This window comes from Ursus maritimus, assembly GCF_017311325.1.
Source record: "Ursus maritimus isolate PB19 chromosome X unlocalized genomic scaffold, ASM1731132v1 scaffold_X1, whole genome shotgun sequence".
Taxonomy (NCBI): Eukaryota; Metazoa; Chordata; class Mammalia; order Carnivora; family Ursidae; genus Ursus; species Ursus maritimus.
Genome location: NW_024423319.1, coordinates 98,051,953 through 98,070,492, shown reverse-complemented (window position 1 = coordinate 98,070,492; position 18,540 = coordinate 98,051,953). Strand labels below are relative to the sequence as shown.

The window sequence follows — 18,540 nt, the reverse complement described above, 5'->3', positions numbered from 1 at the left end:
ATTGTGTGCGTCGCCTAGGTCAGTCTGGGCGACGTAGCTTATGATCGCCACAGGTGCGTGGGGTAGGGAGGTCGGACTTGTTTTACATGCTCTGCGCAGGAGCACACTGACTGGACACAGAGAGACGTAATGAGTGTCATTTCGGGATTCGCTGAAGCTAACTGCGAAGCTGAGTCTTAGAGGATACTTAGAACACACAACGGCAGCTCTGCACGGGCAAGTGATTTCCCGGCTAATGTAAACGGTCTTCCGGATACTGACACCGGGCAGCGTGGCCAGAGCACAGAGCGCTAGCTGGAGGCATGAGGGTATTGCTTTTGCTCCTGGCTATTTAGTGAGTCCCCGTATACCTCAAGGAAGTATGTCCCCCCCATTTTTCCTTGAGAAGATGTTACCTGCACATTACCTTACTAATAAAAATGTAGCAGGGAATTTTTCAAGGGAAAAAAAAAACTATCTGAAAGTACTTTCGACTGTTAGTAAGTTGGGAAGAAGTAAGACAAAGATAGGCCAAAAATATATTTACAAATAGGATGAAAGGAAATGCTAAACAATGTTAAGGGTCATTATCTCTCAATTCAAAATGTTTCCTACAACAAATACGTTTCACTTTATATTAGGGAAAATGATTTCAAAATACAGAAGAAGCTTTAAACACAAAAAATGGTAGATAAAATATCAAAACGGAACATCAAACGGGCACAATCTGAGCTCAGAAACAAGATAAGGAACCCCGTGGATCAGAAATGGCAGAGAAACACAGAACGGCAAGCAGGGCTGAAGGCGCGGGGCTGTGTGGCTCTGGGATGGGAAGTGAGTAGCGGCTGCCAGGTCAGATTTTGCTCGGCTCAAGAATCTGAAAATGTTCGGTGCGAGATAAAGGACTGGAGCCAGGCTCTTGGCTTCGCTATGCCAGGGATGGTATCAAGTTTCCCAACTGGTAAAAGGAGGCTGTACAAAAGCACAGCTATTGACCAGCACCTAGAACTGCTTACATGACCCCCTTTTAGGGGAAAAGCTGAAAAGATGAAATTTCACAAAACTCACCAATATCTATTTGTCTTGCTTAATTTTTAGAAATAAGGAATGCATTTAAATTCATAGTTTATAAAAAAAAATAAATTCCTATTTTAAATGGAATAAAGCCAAAAGATCCCTAAACTATACGTCAGAATGAGATAAAATTACAAGTCAAATGATGATTATATCCATTTATTAAAATAACTTAATAAAAATAAACTCTAGCTGATGTATGCATTTTATTGAATATTTTTTCAAAGTTTTTTTGAGAGTGATACCGATGCAAAGGCAATTCAGAATATGAATAGTATTGAGAAGTAATATCATGGACACGGATGCTAACATTAATGGTTCAGTGAAACCAAGTAAGGGAAACTTTCTCCCATTTGCTTTAATTTTAGACACCAAAATATTAAATTTATGAATGAAGACAAGAAAGGTCCATCTGTGACCTATAATTTTCCGTTAGGAAACAATTATAAGTTATCTTTGGTTTTGGAGCCCTTTCACAGGTAAACTGTACACAGGAGCATTTCCAAGCATGTATTTTGGTGTGTTGGTGGGGCCTGGTTTAGGGCTACAGGACTGGGACAGAATGCAAATGGCTATTTGGCTACGTCACCAGGTAATTTTCCACACCAGTAAATCATCAATGATATGGTTCCAAATGTCTCCCTTCGTGTGCAGTCTCTGCAAGCTAAAAACATTCTAATTACTTTCAAGGAGATGACATAAAATGAAGCAGGCAGTTATGACCAAGAACATTTTAGATCCGTATGGATCACGACACTCCCTGGCCCAGCGCCCCAAGGTTTTGCAGTACAGGTATTATATTATCCCATCGTAACGTGGCGAGAATTCTTGCACTTCATAATCAGTTGGAAAGATTGGGGCTGAGCAGTATAAAAAGCGGACAGCCTCACAACTATACACACATCTCTCTCCATACCTAAAGGAGTAGCTAAGGGATTGGGTATTTTAACGCACCAAATGCTTGTAGTCCTTAAGATGGACTAGATAGTATATTTCACATGAGAGGGATTAAAAATAGGCGACGCTAAACTGAGAAGTTTGAGCTAGTGTCCTTAGGGTCATTTGTTGCTTTAATATTTATGACGATGCTACAAATATATCACAAGCAGTCCCTGACTCAATAAGAAGTTGTATTTTAAACAAACGTCCTGTTACCGTCATAGCACATTCTTTACATAGCTTCAAGGGCAGCAGCAAATCTTCATCCTCTACATTTTGGGGAATAATCCAAAGTCATCTAGTGCCCAACATCTGATTAATTATTTCATTCAATTCACGATTACTGAGTACAATTATTGAGCAAACACAAGGTGTGGCTATACGATAATACAACGATCTTCTGACGCTCATAAAATAGTCTGCCAGTAGTTCCAGAAACAGATTTCTGAAATTGTTTTTATAAGGGCCAGCATTTGTGGAGAGAACGTAAGACTCTTTTATGAAGTTCACATGCCTGTCCCTCTGCTAAATAAACAAACTGCCAAACAAGCAAAAATTTGTGATACTATTTGCTTTTCTTCCCTAAAAAAACATCAAGTTTATTTACTGACTTCTTTGTTTTTATTTTCAGAAAAATTTCGGTATGCTCTTGGGAGCATATCCCATATGTAAATATCATCCATCAGGTCTCAGGAGGAAAAAGAGCACTGGGAGCCAAGGGAAACCAGAAGGTTAAATTTAAGGACAATCACTCTGAGGCCAGTGTGAAGGCCAAATGAATGTAGAGACCCAACGGCTGGGAGCACAGAGCAAAGACGGCCACAGTCTTTGAGGCAGAATATGGACAGGCTCTAGGATGAGTTGGCAATAGGAATGAAGAAAAGGGAGTAGTTTCTAGAGCAATTTTTGAAGTAGATTTCACATAGCTTAGAAGCCAATTGCTTCAGAGGGGAGGGGGGTGGGGGAATGGGATAGGCTGGTGATGGGTAGTAAGGAGGGCACGTATTGCATGGAGCACTGGGTGTTATACGCAAACAATGAATCATGGAACACTGCATCAAAAACTGGGGATGTACTGTATGGTGACTAATATAACATAATAAAAAATTATTATTAAAAAAAGAAGCCAATTTAATAAATGTGTCAATAAAGTAGGGAAGAGAGGGGGAGGGAAAGGTAGAAGGAATTCTTAGGTTTCCAGTTTTAGAGATGATTAAATAATTAAGCTACAGTAAAAATACAGAAAACCTAGCATTGTTTTAGGGGCAGATAATGCCTTCTCCTTTAGATATTTTGGAACCTGTAGGATGGGCAGATGGAAACACACAGTAGATGGCTGTAAGTACAGTTCTAGAGTTTGGGAGAAAGAAGTTGAAACCAACAGATGAGGGTACTTGAAATGTGTACAGGGAAAAGAAAGAATTAACAATGGAACACCAACATTTAAGGGATATACAGAGCAAAGATAGCCTATATAGATTAATGTTACAACTCCCAAATTTGTATCTCGTGTCACGACCATTCCTTAGAATTCAAGATTTTATGTCCAGCTAACGACTCCACATCTCCACCTGGATGCATAACAGATACATCAAAAGTAACACGTCCCCATCTTCTTCTTAGGATGTGTGGCTTTTTTTCTAAAGATTGATTACTTGAGAGAGAACAGGCAGGGGAGGGGCAGGGGGAGAGAGAGAATCTGAAACAGACTCCCTGCAGAGCATGGAGCCTGGCATGGGGCTGGATCTCATGACCCTGAGATCATGACCTGAGCCAAAATCGAGTTGGACACTTAACTGACTGAGCCACCCAGGTGCCCGGATATGTTGCTTTTGATGTCCGTCTTAGTAAAATGAGTGCCCCATCTTCCAGTTGTTCAGGTAAAAACTCTGCAGTCTTCTTCAATTCCTCTGTTTCTTTTACAGCTAAATCTAATCCATTAGAAAACGTTTTGGGCTCTGTCCTCAAGATAGAGTGGAATCCAACCACGTCGTACTACATTCACTTCTCTTATTCTGGCCCAGACCACAGTCATCTCTTGAGGGAATTATGACAATAGTCTCCTAAAGATTTCACTACTTCCCTTCAGTATATTATAGTAAATGGAGGGGCCAGGTGAGTAAAAATATGCCATTCCATTGCTCAAAACCCTCCAAGGAGTCCCATCTCATTTGATGTGAAAGCGAAAGTCCTCTGAGGGACCTAGAAGGCCTGATGTAACCAGATTCCACTTATCTCTCTGAACTTCTTGTCTGCTACACTTCTGCTTGCATGACCCTTTCCTGTTACACTGGTCTCTCAAGGGTTCATCCAAAAGGCCAAGAAGACTCCTGCCTCACGGCATTGACACTAGAACCTCCTGAAATGTTTTTCTTCCAATTATCCACATGGCTTGTCCTTCGCATTTTGTTTAAACATCACCCTTTCCAGGAGAATTTCCTTAACCACCGTATTTAAATAACCACACTTTACTTCCATCACACACACCTATTCTCAGCTCTTTTCCTTCTTTCTTTCCACATTGCACTATCACAAATTTATTTATTTATTTATTTGTTTGTTTGTTTGTTTATTTATTTATTTATTTATTTATTTTTTAAAGATTTTATTTATTTATGTGACAGAGAGACAGCCAGCGAGAGAGGGAACACAGCAGGGGGAGTGGGAGAGGAAGAAGCAGCTCATAGCGGAGGAGCCTGATGTGGGACTTGATCCCGAAACGCCAGGATCACGCCCTGAGCGGAAGGCAGACGCTTTAACGACTGCGCTACCCAGGCGCCCCACTATCACAATTTTAAATCCCATATATTTAACGTTCTTATTTGTTAATGTCTGTTTTACACCTTCTCCTTCCCAAAATAAAAGTTTCATGAGGGTAGGGATTTTCACTGCCATACACTGATAACCAAGAACTGAGCCTGCCTAGCACCAAAATATTCATTGAATGAGTGAATGAACTCTTATGATATTTATGACAGATGACATTTACTGAGCTCTTACTACATACCAGACATTGTGCCAAGGACCTCACTCTTACCATATGACTAGAGAAAGTGGAGAATTGCAAGACAATATCATTCTGGAAACCAAGGAAGGGGAAGTTTTGACCAGTCGAGTTGATCGACAGGACCAATGTTAAAATGAAGTCAAGTAGATGGATAAATAAAAATAGTGCAGTTAGTGATTGTAGAAGTCATTGACGATCTCAGTGAGCCCTCATTTTCAGTAAAACAAGGGGGTGGTGCCTGAGAAGCCAGACTGGACCGGGTGAAAGCATAACCAGGAGCTGAAAAATAGGGAACAGTAATCCCAGTTACTGCTTCAAAACTTCTGATGGTTTCAAGCTGACAAAAAAAAAAAAAAAATCGATGGTAAGGGGAAACAAGCACAGCTGTATAGAAAAGACACTATCCTAAGAAAGTTCTAGTAGAATGAGGGAGACTTCAACATGATAGTTGGCTGGAGGGGAGGAGCAAGGAAAAAAAAAGAAATTGATGATCCCAGGGGAAAAAAGAACAATTATCAAAAAATATGCTGGAGAATCTGAGAGAGATACAGTGTTCAGCTAGAATAGCTCTTTGCAACACCCATAATAGGGCTCAATATTTTTTCCCTTTCCTTGTTTCTTTAAAGTGGAAAAGAGAAAGGACCTAGGAAAAGAGAAGCAAGGAGTAATTTACGCACGCTTCATGGTTGCCAAAGATGGTGAATACTAGTGACAATTTTTCAGTGTATCAACTATTAATTGTGATTATTAAAATGTGAAATGTATTATTAGGGAGAACAGGAGAATACTGAGGTGTTATTTTGAGGAAGAGCATATTTGCATGTATATACATGCATATACACACACGTGCACATATATATACATATGTACGTATATATATGTATATATTTATATGTATATATAAACACACACACACACACACACACACACACACACACACACACACAATCTTTCTTAGAACCTAGAGAGATTTTTCAGGTATCTGGGGGCTTTTGCGAGGAAGTTCCAGCCATGCTGAACCCTCTGACACTAGGACCAGGCCCTCTACTTGATGAGTTCACTCCTGGCTGGTAAGTAAATGTCGAAGCCCTCATATAGCTACAGACAGACAATTCAGAGTTAATGCTCATTTCTTGTTTAAAGAGTGATCTTGGAATAGAAAGAAGGAAATGAAATCTCATGACAGTGTCATCATAAAGTCATCAGCCAGATGGTAGTCCTTGAAATCTAATCCTTAGAGGCTTCTCACAATCATTTGTAATATCATATCTAATATTATCTTATTCACCAATTCATATCTATTCGTAGAGGTTGAAAACAAAGAAATGAACTTGGAGAGGCCCTTGTTTCTGGCTACGTTAACATGGACTCTATCAGGAATCTGATCAGGAAAACAAAATATTTTCCTATGTAGGTCACAGCGATGATCTATGTTCTGATCTGAATTGTTAAACTACAGAATTTATTTGAGTAGCAACCTTTTCTTTTAATCATGCGTGGTAGATCACTTCCTTTTAGGCACACATGGCTATTTGTATTTCTCTATATGAAATGGTAAAGTTCCTATCAAAGCCAGGGTAGAATTCGAAGGTTCTTATGACCTATTAATAAACTTAAGCTGAACACTAAAATATAAAACAAAGTTCACTTTTTTAAAGGATTTCATTTATTTATCTGAGAGAAAGAGAGAGTGTTAGGGTCCATGCAAGCAGGGGGAGGAGCAGAGGGGGAGGGAAAAGGCAGGGGAAAGATCTCAAGTAGACTCCATGTGGAACATGGAGCTTGACTCAGGGCTCAATCCCACGACCTTGAGATCATGACCTGAGCTGAAACCAAGAGTCAGAGGCTTAACTGACTGAGCCACCCAGGTGCCCCAGTTCACTTTTGTTTTTGATTATGTCTCAAAACTACAGCCTGTCAGTATATAATGTCAAAGTAAAGTTCTTTCGGGTTACAGTTTTTACATGTTATTCAACAATTGGAAACTGCATTGAAGATTTTATTGCTTTAAATAGGCTTCCAAACGTACAGATTTTTTGCATGTATTTCTCTATATGCCTGGAAGTTTCAGGGCAGGCAGTACATTAGTGCTCTGCAGTAAAGCCTGAACTGTGAGAAACAATGTAACCAGAGTGCTTTTGGCAGAGTCCCTTCTACCTAAAAAGTCTTATTTATAGGAACTTTTCAAAGGTATGAGATACTTTTTCTCCATAACAATATCAATAATGTCTCCTTCTAAAATTATGTTTATAAGATTAACAAGAGTGAAAGTGTTTCTATCTTGTGATAGCTGTAGTTTTCGAGACTTTAAATACCAATTGTACAAAGTGGATAAATAGAAGATATAGAGTAGAAACAAGGAAATAAAATTATGTGAACCATGTTGCAAAGGAAACACCTTTTTATTTATAAGCAATTGTTATAAAAGATGATCTGGAGCAGGAAAGCCAATCAAATTTTTTGTGACGATGGAAATGCTCTCTTTTGCACTGTCCAGTAGGGAAGTCACAAGTTACCTGTGGCTCTTGAGCACTTAAAGGGTGGCTGATGAAATGGAGAAAATGAATTTTAAATTTTACTTAATTTTAATTAACATTTAAATTGCCACCCATGGCTACTGGCTACCCCTATTGGACAGCATGAATCTAGAGGAAGATGATGAAATTACTTGCCTCCTAGGTTTACCTGGGCAAGACACTGGATAAAAAGGTCAAAAGACAAAAGATCATATAAAGAGTTTTCTTGTTCTTTATCTACCTAGCACAAGATCTATAGGAACGTAAAATGAGAAAAGCTGAGAAGCTGTGGTCAAATAGAATATGGCTTCACCTGTGTAGTTGACACACATAGCATACACAGAATGTGAACTTTGAGTACAAAGGTATCATTAGCCAGCAGAGAATCTAGCTCTCCTCAAGACCTTTCACACTGACCAAAACATCCATCAAGCCCAAATGGCCACTGTTTTATGATCCTCTGTAAATATACTATGTAAATACAACACAAGTGAACATATGAGCTACATGAATATACTCTGTTTACTCGAAGAGCTGACTGATTATCCTTCCAGAGAACTTAATGCTGTCCAGCTACAGCATGCCAGTTTCCCAGTTTATTCTCTCCAACCTCTTTGAGGCAGACATTCTCTACTGCCTGACTCAACCCCAATTATTAGCCACTAGAGGTGGTTTTGTGGCACAGTTCTGGCCCTCAATTTCCTGGGAAACCCACTGCTTTCCTGATTCAGACACCACCCCTTCTTCTTCTTCCTGCTGGAATGCACATGTTCTGAGGGAGACGCCAAGAAGAACATGGAGACTTCAGGGCTGACGATGATGAGCCATTGAGCCAACGTCAGCCATCTGTCTACCTCTGAACCATTCATTAAATGAGACAAACAAACGTCCATTAGGTAGGCTACTGAGCTTGGGTTTTCTGTTATTTGAAATGGAAAGCAATCCTAATGGATACAGTTTTTTTCTGTGTTGAGTTATTGGCACACCAGAACACTTGTAGTTAATTATTTTTCATTTGTTCATTTACCTATTTAATAAAAGATGTGTTGGGCATAGTTACCATATGCAAAGCTAAATGCAAGGTAATAGGGTGGACAAGCAGCCCATGGGAATAGCCTCACAGTGCCAACATTCTTGTAAGAGACAAAGATCAGGAAACACTTAAGTAGGGGCGCCTGGGTGGCACAGCGGTTAAGCGTCTGCCTTCAGCTCAGGGCGTGATCCTGGCGTTATGGGATCAAGACCCACATCAGGCTCCTCCGCTATGAGCCTGCTTCTTCCTCTCCCACTCCCCCTGCTTGTGTTCCCTCTCTCGCTGGCTGTCTCTATCTCTGTTGAATAAATAAATAAAATCTTAAAAAAAAAAAAAGGAAACACTTAAGTAGTGAGGTAAGCTCTATAATAGAGGGGGCCCAGAGAGTGTGTGCTTGGGGACTGATAGTCAGAAAAGGCTTCCCAAAGGAATTGCCATTTACATAGAGACCTAGATAATGAATAGAACTTAACCAGGCAGAGAGGAAGGAATAATGCACATATATCAGGTCAGGAGATAGAAGAGAAGACAGAGCATAGCTATGAGGAAATGAAAATAGCTCAATGTTACTTAATTATGTGTGGGGGACCTGAGAGGGGAGGAAAGGCAGAAAATGAGGCTGTAGTTTTAACGGATGGCTAAATCATGCAAGACCTCGAAATCATTTAAAGAAGTACAGACTGTCTTCAGAAAATAATGGATAATCCACTAAAGGCTTTAAAAGTCAGAGGAGGGTGAGCTACATAAATAATACCGTATTTAGAAAGATCAGCCTGCATTTTATGTAGAGAATGGATAGGAAGTGGGAAGACTAGAAGGAGGGACACCAGTTAGGTGAATGATGTAGTCACTCAGGCAAAACCTGACAGTTGAGGAGGAGGGATAAAGAGAAGTGGCTGGATTTGAAAGCTATCTCAGCAGTAAATAGCTCTGCGACAGCTTAGCTACTGGGGTTGTAAAAGGAAAAGTCAAGCATGAGTTTCAATTTGGCAATGAACTGGGTTGTGGTAACATTCACTGGAGGGGCATCTTGGGAAGAGAAGTAGGCTGCATCTGGAGAAAAAGGCTGGAAGAGGGCAAAGATGAGTTCAGCCTTGGCCCATTCAGTTTGAGATTCCAGAGGGATGTTCAAATGGAAATAAGTCAGTAGGATACGCAGGCCTGAAAGTCACAAGATAATTGTTGGCGGAAAACAACATAAATGGATAGTCATCAGTGGACTGAAACGACACAAGCGGATGCGTTTTCACAGACTGCATGCGAGAAAGGCACGGGGAAGAACTTTCGAGGTATTTCTTTGGATAGAGTTCTCAAACCATATTGATAGATGGCTCTTCTGGCTATAAATCAGTATTTTGTGTTTGTCTAAACTCTTAGTTAGCAACTGTGGGCAAATCACTTAATTTCACCAGTGTTCAGGTCCCTTGTCTTTAAAATTCTAGAGGATTTAGGCGAGCCTGAGAATTTGGTTGGCATTTGTCACCTTGGATCCTCTGAAACCCCAGTTTAGCAGGATTAGGAAAACAAATCTGTGTGATCCACCCAGTGTCACCACCCATTCATCATGACAGCCAACACTAGTTTCAGAAATAACGCCATTCATACCTTTTATGAATGCTTGCCCAAGAGGCATTGATGTTCTCTGTTATCATGTGGACTTTTCTGGTATCATCTGCAGAATAATCCCGGAGAAGTTTCAGTGCCAAGTCATTTGCAACATCTACATTTATCTGCCACTGGCGGAGGTCTTTGGCCAACTGCTGTGGATGCATATGGGAAAGAAAATGAAAGTCAGTTTTCTCTGAAATCTTGAGTTATAGTTTCTTAAAACTTTTCATAAATAGCTTTTGAATCCCCAGGTCAGAACATGTCTACATGATTACTTTTAACCTACCACGTGATTTAGTCAATCATGACTGTATAAACCAACCCACTTTTCATGACAAAACTTTTCCAATGCCGCATCTTAAGCAATACTCAGTATCGGGTATTTCAATTTAGTGGCAATTAATTGGAAATCAACTGGGGTTAATTATTTTTCTCATGGGAGAGAACAAACTATAAAAATAAGCTCCCATATAATTGTTGAGTATGGGACACATACCAGAATTTGAACAGAAAAGCAAATCTTATGTATTTCTTTCCGTGTTCATTAACTTGTTGAATTGTTTATGTAATTAGTGCCATCTACTGGCATTCAACTACCGCTGCATATAGAAAATATCACACATCAAAAGAACAGTACTGTTATTCTAGTTATGAACGTTTTTGAAAGACCAGTTTATTCATAATACTTTAATAAATATTCTCCTTTAAAATTAGAATAAAATTTCAAATGTAAGAATCTTGCTAAACCAAATGACCTAAGTTTTCTTGTTTGTCTTTGATGATTGGGTATTACCAAGCTCTTCCTTTCATCACTTGATATACTACATATAAAATAAATAAACCAATCATAGGTTTATCTGAAAACATAATTAACCACTGCTATAAGTGCATGGAGGAGGCTTCTAAGCATTAAGATGATATTAAATTGCTAAGATGGTTATATCAAATCCAACAGAGTGGGTTAAGCCACTGAGAAAGGGACAGAGGAATAGGAATAGGCAATTCAAACAAGAGACAAAATAAAAGATTTCCATTTTAAAAATTAAATTAAAAAATTAAAAAAAAACCCAGAGTATTAAATCAAGACGGTACGATTTGACACCAATTAAATTAATAAAAAATAAAACCCAAAGCTGGAAGGGCTGTGGTAAAACTAACATATCCACGTACTGCCACTGGGAACAGTATTATCTAGCAGGACAATCTGGCAATAGGTATCAAGTGACATACAAATGCTTACTTCCACTGACCTAGTAACTGTACTTTTGGTATGCTCTCCTAATAAAATATTTAAAAGAAGAGAAATACATTATAGGAATAAAGAGCTTCACTAACTAATATAGTACCAAAAATGAGAAAATTTCAATGTTTAATGAGAGGACATTAAACTAACACAATACATCAACACAATGGTCTAACATGCAGTAAATGTGCACCAAAGTCATATGTAATAAACAAAACACAATTTGTATCCATACTGTATCTCTTAAATCTGTAAGTCATGAACTAGAAGGGAAACACAGGAAACTGAAATGAACTGATGTTTCTGAAGAGTAGTAACTTTTGTTTTAATATTTGTTCTTTCATGTTGGTATGCTGTGTATATAATAAAAATCAAACAAGAGTAATTTTAGCACAGTTCCAGTATGTTTGGGTGGATTCCTAGTCCTTGAAAATGAATAATGTATATACAATCTGGCATTTCTCAGTTAACTAGAACACCCTATTCTTGAATAAAAAGAAATAATTGCATTTATTGCATATAACAAATAGAGCCAAACAACCAAATTAGTACCAAGCATCTAAAGCCAATATCACTAACTTTCGCTATGAAAGGAAAAAGGGAGTTTTTAAAGGTACAGAGAATACTTGCTGCACCACAAAGCCATTAAAATGTATCCTTCTGGAATGTCTGCTTTTCCTTATGGACTCATTTTATCAAGCCCTGTGGCTCCTATTTTCTACTTTTTGGATCCTCACACTATTCAAAAGCCTTTCTGAGGTGAAACATACCCCCTGAAGGCTTTCCCTTTTCTAGAAATATCCTAAGGTACAAAATGAACTTTCCATCCCTTCCCCTCCTTACTTAAGCCAAACTTACAGTGCTAAAGTACTCTGTACTGTAATTGGGCCTTTTTAGCCATAAGATGGTGTTTGCATTTTTAGAGTTTATATTATCCATCATCGATTCAATCTCTAATTGGTAGCATAAGAATGCACAAGACTGAGACCTATGACTTGGTAACCTTTTTCCAAGTTAATTCCTTTTTAGGGATACCTTTTTCTATTAAAGAAATATGATAAAGCAACATTAGAGCACACATCACTTATTTTACCTAAGAAAGATAAATAATCTTGGAAGTCACCCCTCACTCATGGGTTGCTATTCGAAAAGTCTAGAGGAAAAAGGATACACTCTTTGGTTCTAATCTACAGATCATAAAAAAATACCCAGAAGTTTAAGTTGGAAACTATGCTTGAATTTTCCAAAATCTGGAAGGAAATACCAAGCTAAAGTTACAGGCTTCATAATAAACAGGTAAAAGAGTAAGGCTTGATTTCAAACCAGAGCTTTTTGATAAACTCTAATTCTTGAAAGACAAAAAAAAAACACAAAAACCCAAAACCAACACAAGCCATATATTTTTCTTCCAATCTGTATTCACACTGAAATTAAGATTTTTGTATCTACAGAAATTTTCACTGAGCCCTAACCCTCACTGCATGCTGCCCAGATTTTACGAGGTCATAGGAATAAAAAGAAGAAATCCCACTGACCTTGAGCAGCACTGACAGGGCAAAGGCCCTTACCTCAACTCTAAGGTTCTTGTCTCCCTTCTCAAAGACATTCACCTGAACAGACGGTTTCTCTTCCTTCTAAGATAATATGTTGACCAACCTGGATTTTAACCAAGTGTCTTTCAGACTACAAACAATGACCTTGACCAGTTTTGCCTACTACTGTGAAATTTACTACTGGGATAACTCCAAGCCACAGAAGGAGTGTAAATTCAAAAATACAATAGAATTCACACACACTCCTTTTTATTTCCGAATTCCATTTACAATCGTATACACTACAGGGAATTGTTTGTATGGTGATCACAGTGTGTGAAGAAATTTGAAATACTGTGAATACAAGCCTATAAAAAAAGATGCTTTTTGTGGGTGCATATATATGTGGGTGTTTTCCATGAAGAATATAAAATGCTAAATCCCCAAAAGATTGTGTCCCCAACCAGGAAAGAAATATTTTATTTTCAAACCTAATATAGTGATGCTGTTAATACTTGCTTGGTATTTTATACACAGCAATTTAGGCAGAAAAATGACTGTCAGCTACGGGACAACCTGAATTAATTTCAAGAACTTTGAGTATTAAAATTTTTTCATTTTTGTGTTTGTCTTTCCTTATTTTTTATTTGTAAGAATTTTTTTTAGGGATACTGACCCTGCGTGGGAGAAAACAAGGGAGGAAGAGAGAGAGTAGTTAGAAGTTTGGGCCTGCTGTGTTTGAATCCTAGCTTGTTCATTTCCCAGTTGTGTGACAAATGGGGAAGTTAATTGCCCTCTTTGTGTTTCGGTTTCCTTTTTTGTCCGATGGGTATAGTAACAACATCTACCTCGAAAGATTACCATGAGGGTTAATTTAGAAAATCCAGGGAATACATTTAGAATGGTGACTGCCGTGTTCAAAACATTCAATAAATATTAGCTATTATTAGTGACTATTACTACCCTTTCTTCTACTACTACTACTACTACTACTACTGCTGCTGCTGCTGCTGCTGCTGCTGCTGCTACTACTACTACTACTACTACTACTACTACTACTATTTTGAATGAGCCACACTATAGTCACCATGGCATAAGCATCTACTGAACACAAGGCAAGGGACTCACTGTTTTATAGACACTGTCTATAATGCTGCAGCTTATCTACAAGGCTCCCTTTATTTCAGGAGATAAATGTGAGTCCGGAGACTTACAATTAAAAATTTCAGGTTGAGTGTTGTTGAAGTTTTCTTATAAAATGTGTTTTGGGATGGTCACCTACAAATGAAATTACCATTTGTTCCAGATGAACTAGAGTTTAACATTTTTAATGACTGTGACTCAAAGGCAAGGCAAGGCAGAGTAATGAAAAGGCATCTTCCCAGGAAGTCTTGTTTGGCCATTGTTTTGCTGTTTGATCTTAAGAAAGTCATTAACCTTCTGAGTCCCAGTTCTGTTGTGTGTAAAATAGGATGGAGTGACTTATTTTGCCTATGCCTCAGGTTTGTCACGAGGGCAAACTCAAAATAAAACTGCTCGGAAAATTATAAAATAGGATCCTAACATATTTACGAACAAAAAGTTCTACATACCGGGTTTCTCTGTTTTGCCTAGGATACCGTGTTGGCATACATGAACTAAGAAATTCATTTAAAAAAAAGTCTAGTTCTGTGAGCTAACAGTGGAAGAACTTAGCTTTTAGATCTGTTCTCTGGCAATCTCCTACTCTCCTCAATATTGCAGGTGAACTAACCCCCTCGGGGGGTCAGAATTTCCTAGGATTTCTTGTTAGTTGGCTTCTAGATGGGTTAGGCCAGAGAGGTCTTGGTAGGACATGGAAGAGCAGGAAGAAGGGGGAAACTCAAGTATATTTTCTCCTTCTTTCTATTTGGGCAGAGTCTTCTTCGTGTCTCCATTTCCTGAGGGACAGTTCTTAACTCTGTAGTGTCAGGACCCACTGTGAAGCCCCCACAGGGGCTGAGTCAGCACCAGATGGTTCTGGTTTCTGGACTTCGGTAACACTGGTTGGCCCTCCTGCCCTTGAAGTGGCCAACAGCTTCCTGATATTGCCAACCTCCAGGCTGTCCTACCGTCTCCTACTGGGTTTCTCAGCTCTTTCATTAGCCATGGAAGCAGTCACTGGTATTAAGTTTCCTCTGAAATATCTAGGGTGGTTTCCAGACTCAACCCTGATGATCTGAACTGGAAGAAATCTCACAGCAAATGGCCCTGCCTACAATGACACAGTTTAACATAACAAGCATACATTTCATTAAACAGAGACGACATCCTGCATCCTTCTCTTTGGTCTCAGAGGAACAAGTGACTCTTGTGCTATGGGAAGCTGATCCCTCCGTCTAGACACTCATCTATTCTGGGATCTTTGTGTCTTTTCAGTCTCTTGTCTCTTTGCAGGGTCTTTCTCCACTGCCTTCAAACCTGAGTCCACCCCCACCCCCTCATCTCCAAACAACAACAACAAAACCTGTCCTCATTGTCTTTCCCTTCACAATTAAGCTCCTTAGAAGGCAAAATGTTCGCTTGTTGCCTCAACCTGATTACATTCTTGCCCCTCTACAACTCATCAAAATCAGGCTTTTGCCAACACCACACCACTAAAACTATTCTGACATGTCACTGCTGTAAATTGGATTAGTGGTCCCAATTCTTTACCCCACCCTGTACCTATGCCCTTTGCTATTTAACTTTTAATTTCCTGCTACCGATGGCAGAGTTGAATTCCCAGCCTTTGTCAGTGACCTTGGCCTTATGACTTGTTTTGCCTAATCCTAATGGAGTGCTTATAGAACGGATACAAGAGGAGGCTGGAAATATGCTCCTGCAGCGGGGCTAGCCCTTAATGTGTTTCAGCCACCACCAAGAAATAAACATGCGCTGGGCTAGCCTGCTCATCTCTGGAGAAGGATGAGTGACAAGTGGAGGGGAGCCACCCCAACCAACCTGTAGCATGAAGCAATGACACCCCAGCCAAGCTGTCAACTTGTGAAAAAAGTACTTGCTTACTGTTGTGTGCCACTGACATTCTAAAGTGTTCTGGTATGCAGAATGTTTGCAAAAATAGTTAACTGACACAGTCACCAGTGGCCAATGTCTGGGCAAAGCCTGAGGTTCTCATTTAATTTATTTGTAGCAACTAGTGCTACTGGTTAGTCCCTTCTTGAAGTTCCATTCTTTCTTAGCCCTCTCTCTCTTTGGGTCTTCTTTATAATCTCTTATGATTTCAGTTGTTCTTTTTCTGTCTTTCTCTTAAATGTTGATGTTCTCCAAGGTTCTATCCTTAGCCCAATCTTCCCCATCTGTAGTGTAACTAACCCTTAACTGGAAGAGGAGGCAGGGAGCACACCCAAAGACAGGCTGTATCACAGCTTTCCCTTAGCCAAGTCATCTACCTCCACTGTCGCTCCCTTAATTTAGGCTCTCGTTATTTCTTGCTTGGATACTCCAACAACCTTTTCATTGGCTCCTTTCCTCCATCTCAAACCAGCCCTTCCATCTTCAAACAGCTGCTCAAGCGATATTTTTGAAATGTAAATAGAACCATATCACTCCTCTGTAAAAACTTTCAATGACTCCCTTTTACCTATAAGACAAAATCCAAACCTCTCTCCTTAGATTATGAGGCTCCCCAATATAGGACCCCCGCCTACTCATCCCCTTTCATCTTTTGTTATCCCCTTTCCTTTTCCTTTCCTCTGACCCAATCCCATAATTCCCATCCGATAATACAAAAACCTCTGAAAGTTTAAGTGACTTGTTGAAAGTGACAAAGCTAATCGGTGAAAGAGGCATCACAAAAATGCAAGTTTCTTGACTCCAATATTCAGGGTTCAATCTAGTTAAAGAAGATACACTTCCATATAAAGGAATTTAATGCAAATGATTGGGCTTTTTATAATTGAACGCCAAAGAATATAAAATAGTCTCCTTGATGATTATAGCATGATTGGAAAATTATTGTGTATAATAAAGTAAGACATTGCCAAACAAAGACAGCAGAAAAAATACAGATTTGGTTTATTAAAAAAAATCACTAAACAATTTAGTCCTAAGTATGAATTAATGTTCTATAAATCTCTATTGGGAAAAAGAAACACTCTTTCTTGCTTGTGTGAATTAAAATGACCTATAAAACCTCTTTATGGATTTATAATAGAAATGTTAAAATATCTGTAAGGAAGCTATTTCAAAAGTAAAGCCTCTCACCATTAACTTCAAGATTCATCTATTAAACCTCTGACATTACCAAACATCTCTGTTTCAGAAGGTAAAACTCTATACAGGGGATACTATTTAAGAAAATGGCCCTCATTTTCCAGCTTACTGGAAATGATTAATCTTTTCAATAGCTTTGAGGACTACATACCAAAGTTGTTACTTTTTTGTCCTTTCAACGACTACAAGCTGAGAGCAGGCTAGTAAATGTGTTATCGGCCAACCCATTAGAGTTCCATTATTTTCTGTCTTACATGGCTTCATGTAATGAATTTTCATAATTAAACTAATGGCATACAATTTATTTTCCTCCCTCTTTACTTTCAGGCCCCATTTCTCTTCCAGCTTCTCTGGAATAAGTTTTATACAAAAAGAAGGGAGGAGAGCCCTCCAAGTACTTCATTACCTTAATTTCATTATGACATTTTAGAAAGCATTCTCTTTATCTGGGCTTTCTCTTTAATTTGCTGACTTTATTAAAAGGCTTAAGTAGTGTTGTAATTAAGAAATCACCCAGCTACCCCAGGCGTCTAAGAGAAGTCTGGTTGAGAGGGTATGGAAATGGTTGGGTGGAAATGACTCCAGAGAGAATGCCAGAGGATAGATCTCCAGAAAGTTGCATTTTTTTCTTGGCTATTTTTCAAACCCCATGGGCCTACTGTGGTAGAATACATTATTGTCCACATTCAGTGCTTTTTCATGCCATCTGCACCCCCATTGAATCAGGGATGGCTATGTAACTTATTAGGCCTACTTGTCATTTACAGGCAGAAGGTTTATGAACTGATGGCATTATTCATGTCCCTTACCTCTTTAATCATGGAAGTATATATCAAGACTCAGCTGTTATCAGCCTGAGTGACTAAGCTACTTGAATAGAACCCTCTTGTGAATCTACAATGGACACGTAACATGAGTAAAATATAAACTTTGTGTTAAGCCTCTAGATTTGAAGGTTGTTACTGTGGTATAACTTAGACTATCCTGACAGATATAGCTAGTCAGGTACGACCCTATCTCCAGAACTTCAATCCTATCATCTCCAAATAGTCTGCGGCCGGGGCCAGGGCCAGGGCCAGGGATAGAATAAGCTAGCATAATGACTCATACAGAGTAGGTTCTGTTGCTAATACATGTTGAGAAACTACATTTCTAAAGCAGTTTATAAACTTGAAGAAACAAGAAAAGATCTGTAGTCTTAATGACATGTAGATACATGCCTTCTGAAAGCAACTTTGAGATATAATTCACAGGGCATAAGATCTATCCATTTTAAGTGTATAATTTAGTGGTTTTTAGTACACGCAGAGTTGAGAAGCCATCAGCACAATCTAATTTTTTAAAAGATTTATTATTTTAGGGTGAGGGGAAGGGGC

General features: G+C 39.0%; 1 protein-coding gene across 1 annotated transcript in view; it reads right to left on the bottom strand.

Annotated features, from left to right (window-relative positions):
- The window catches only part of DMD (dystrophin), a 1,667,815-nt gene that overhangs the window by 499,971 nt on the left and 1,149,304 nt on the right, over positions 1-18,540 (bottom strand). Inside the window, exon 52 of the mRNA XM_040633145.1 lies at positions 10,154-10,308. Within this exon, the coding sequence (XP_040489079.1) occupies positions 10,154-10,308 (155 nt within the window). The remainder of the gene's footprint in view (positions 1-10,153; positions 10,309-18,540) is intronic.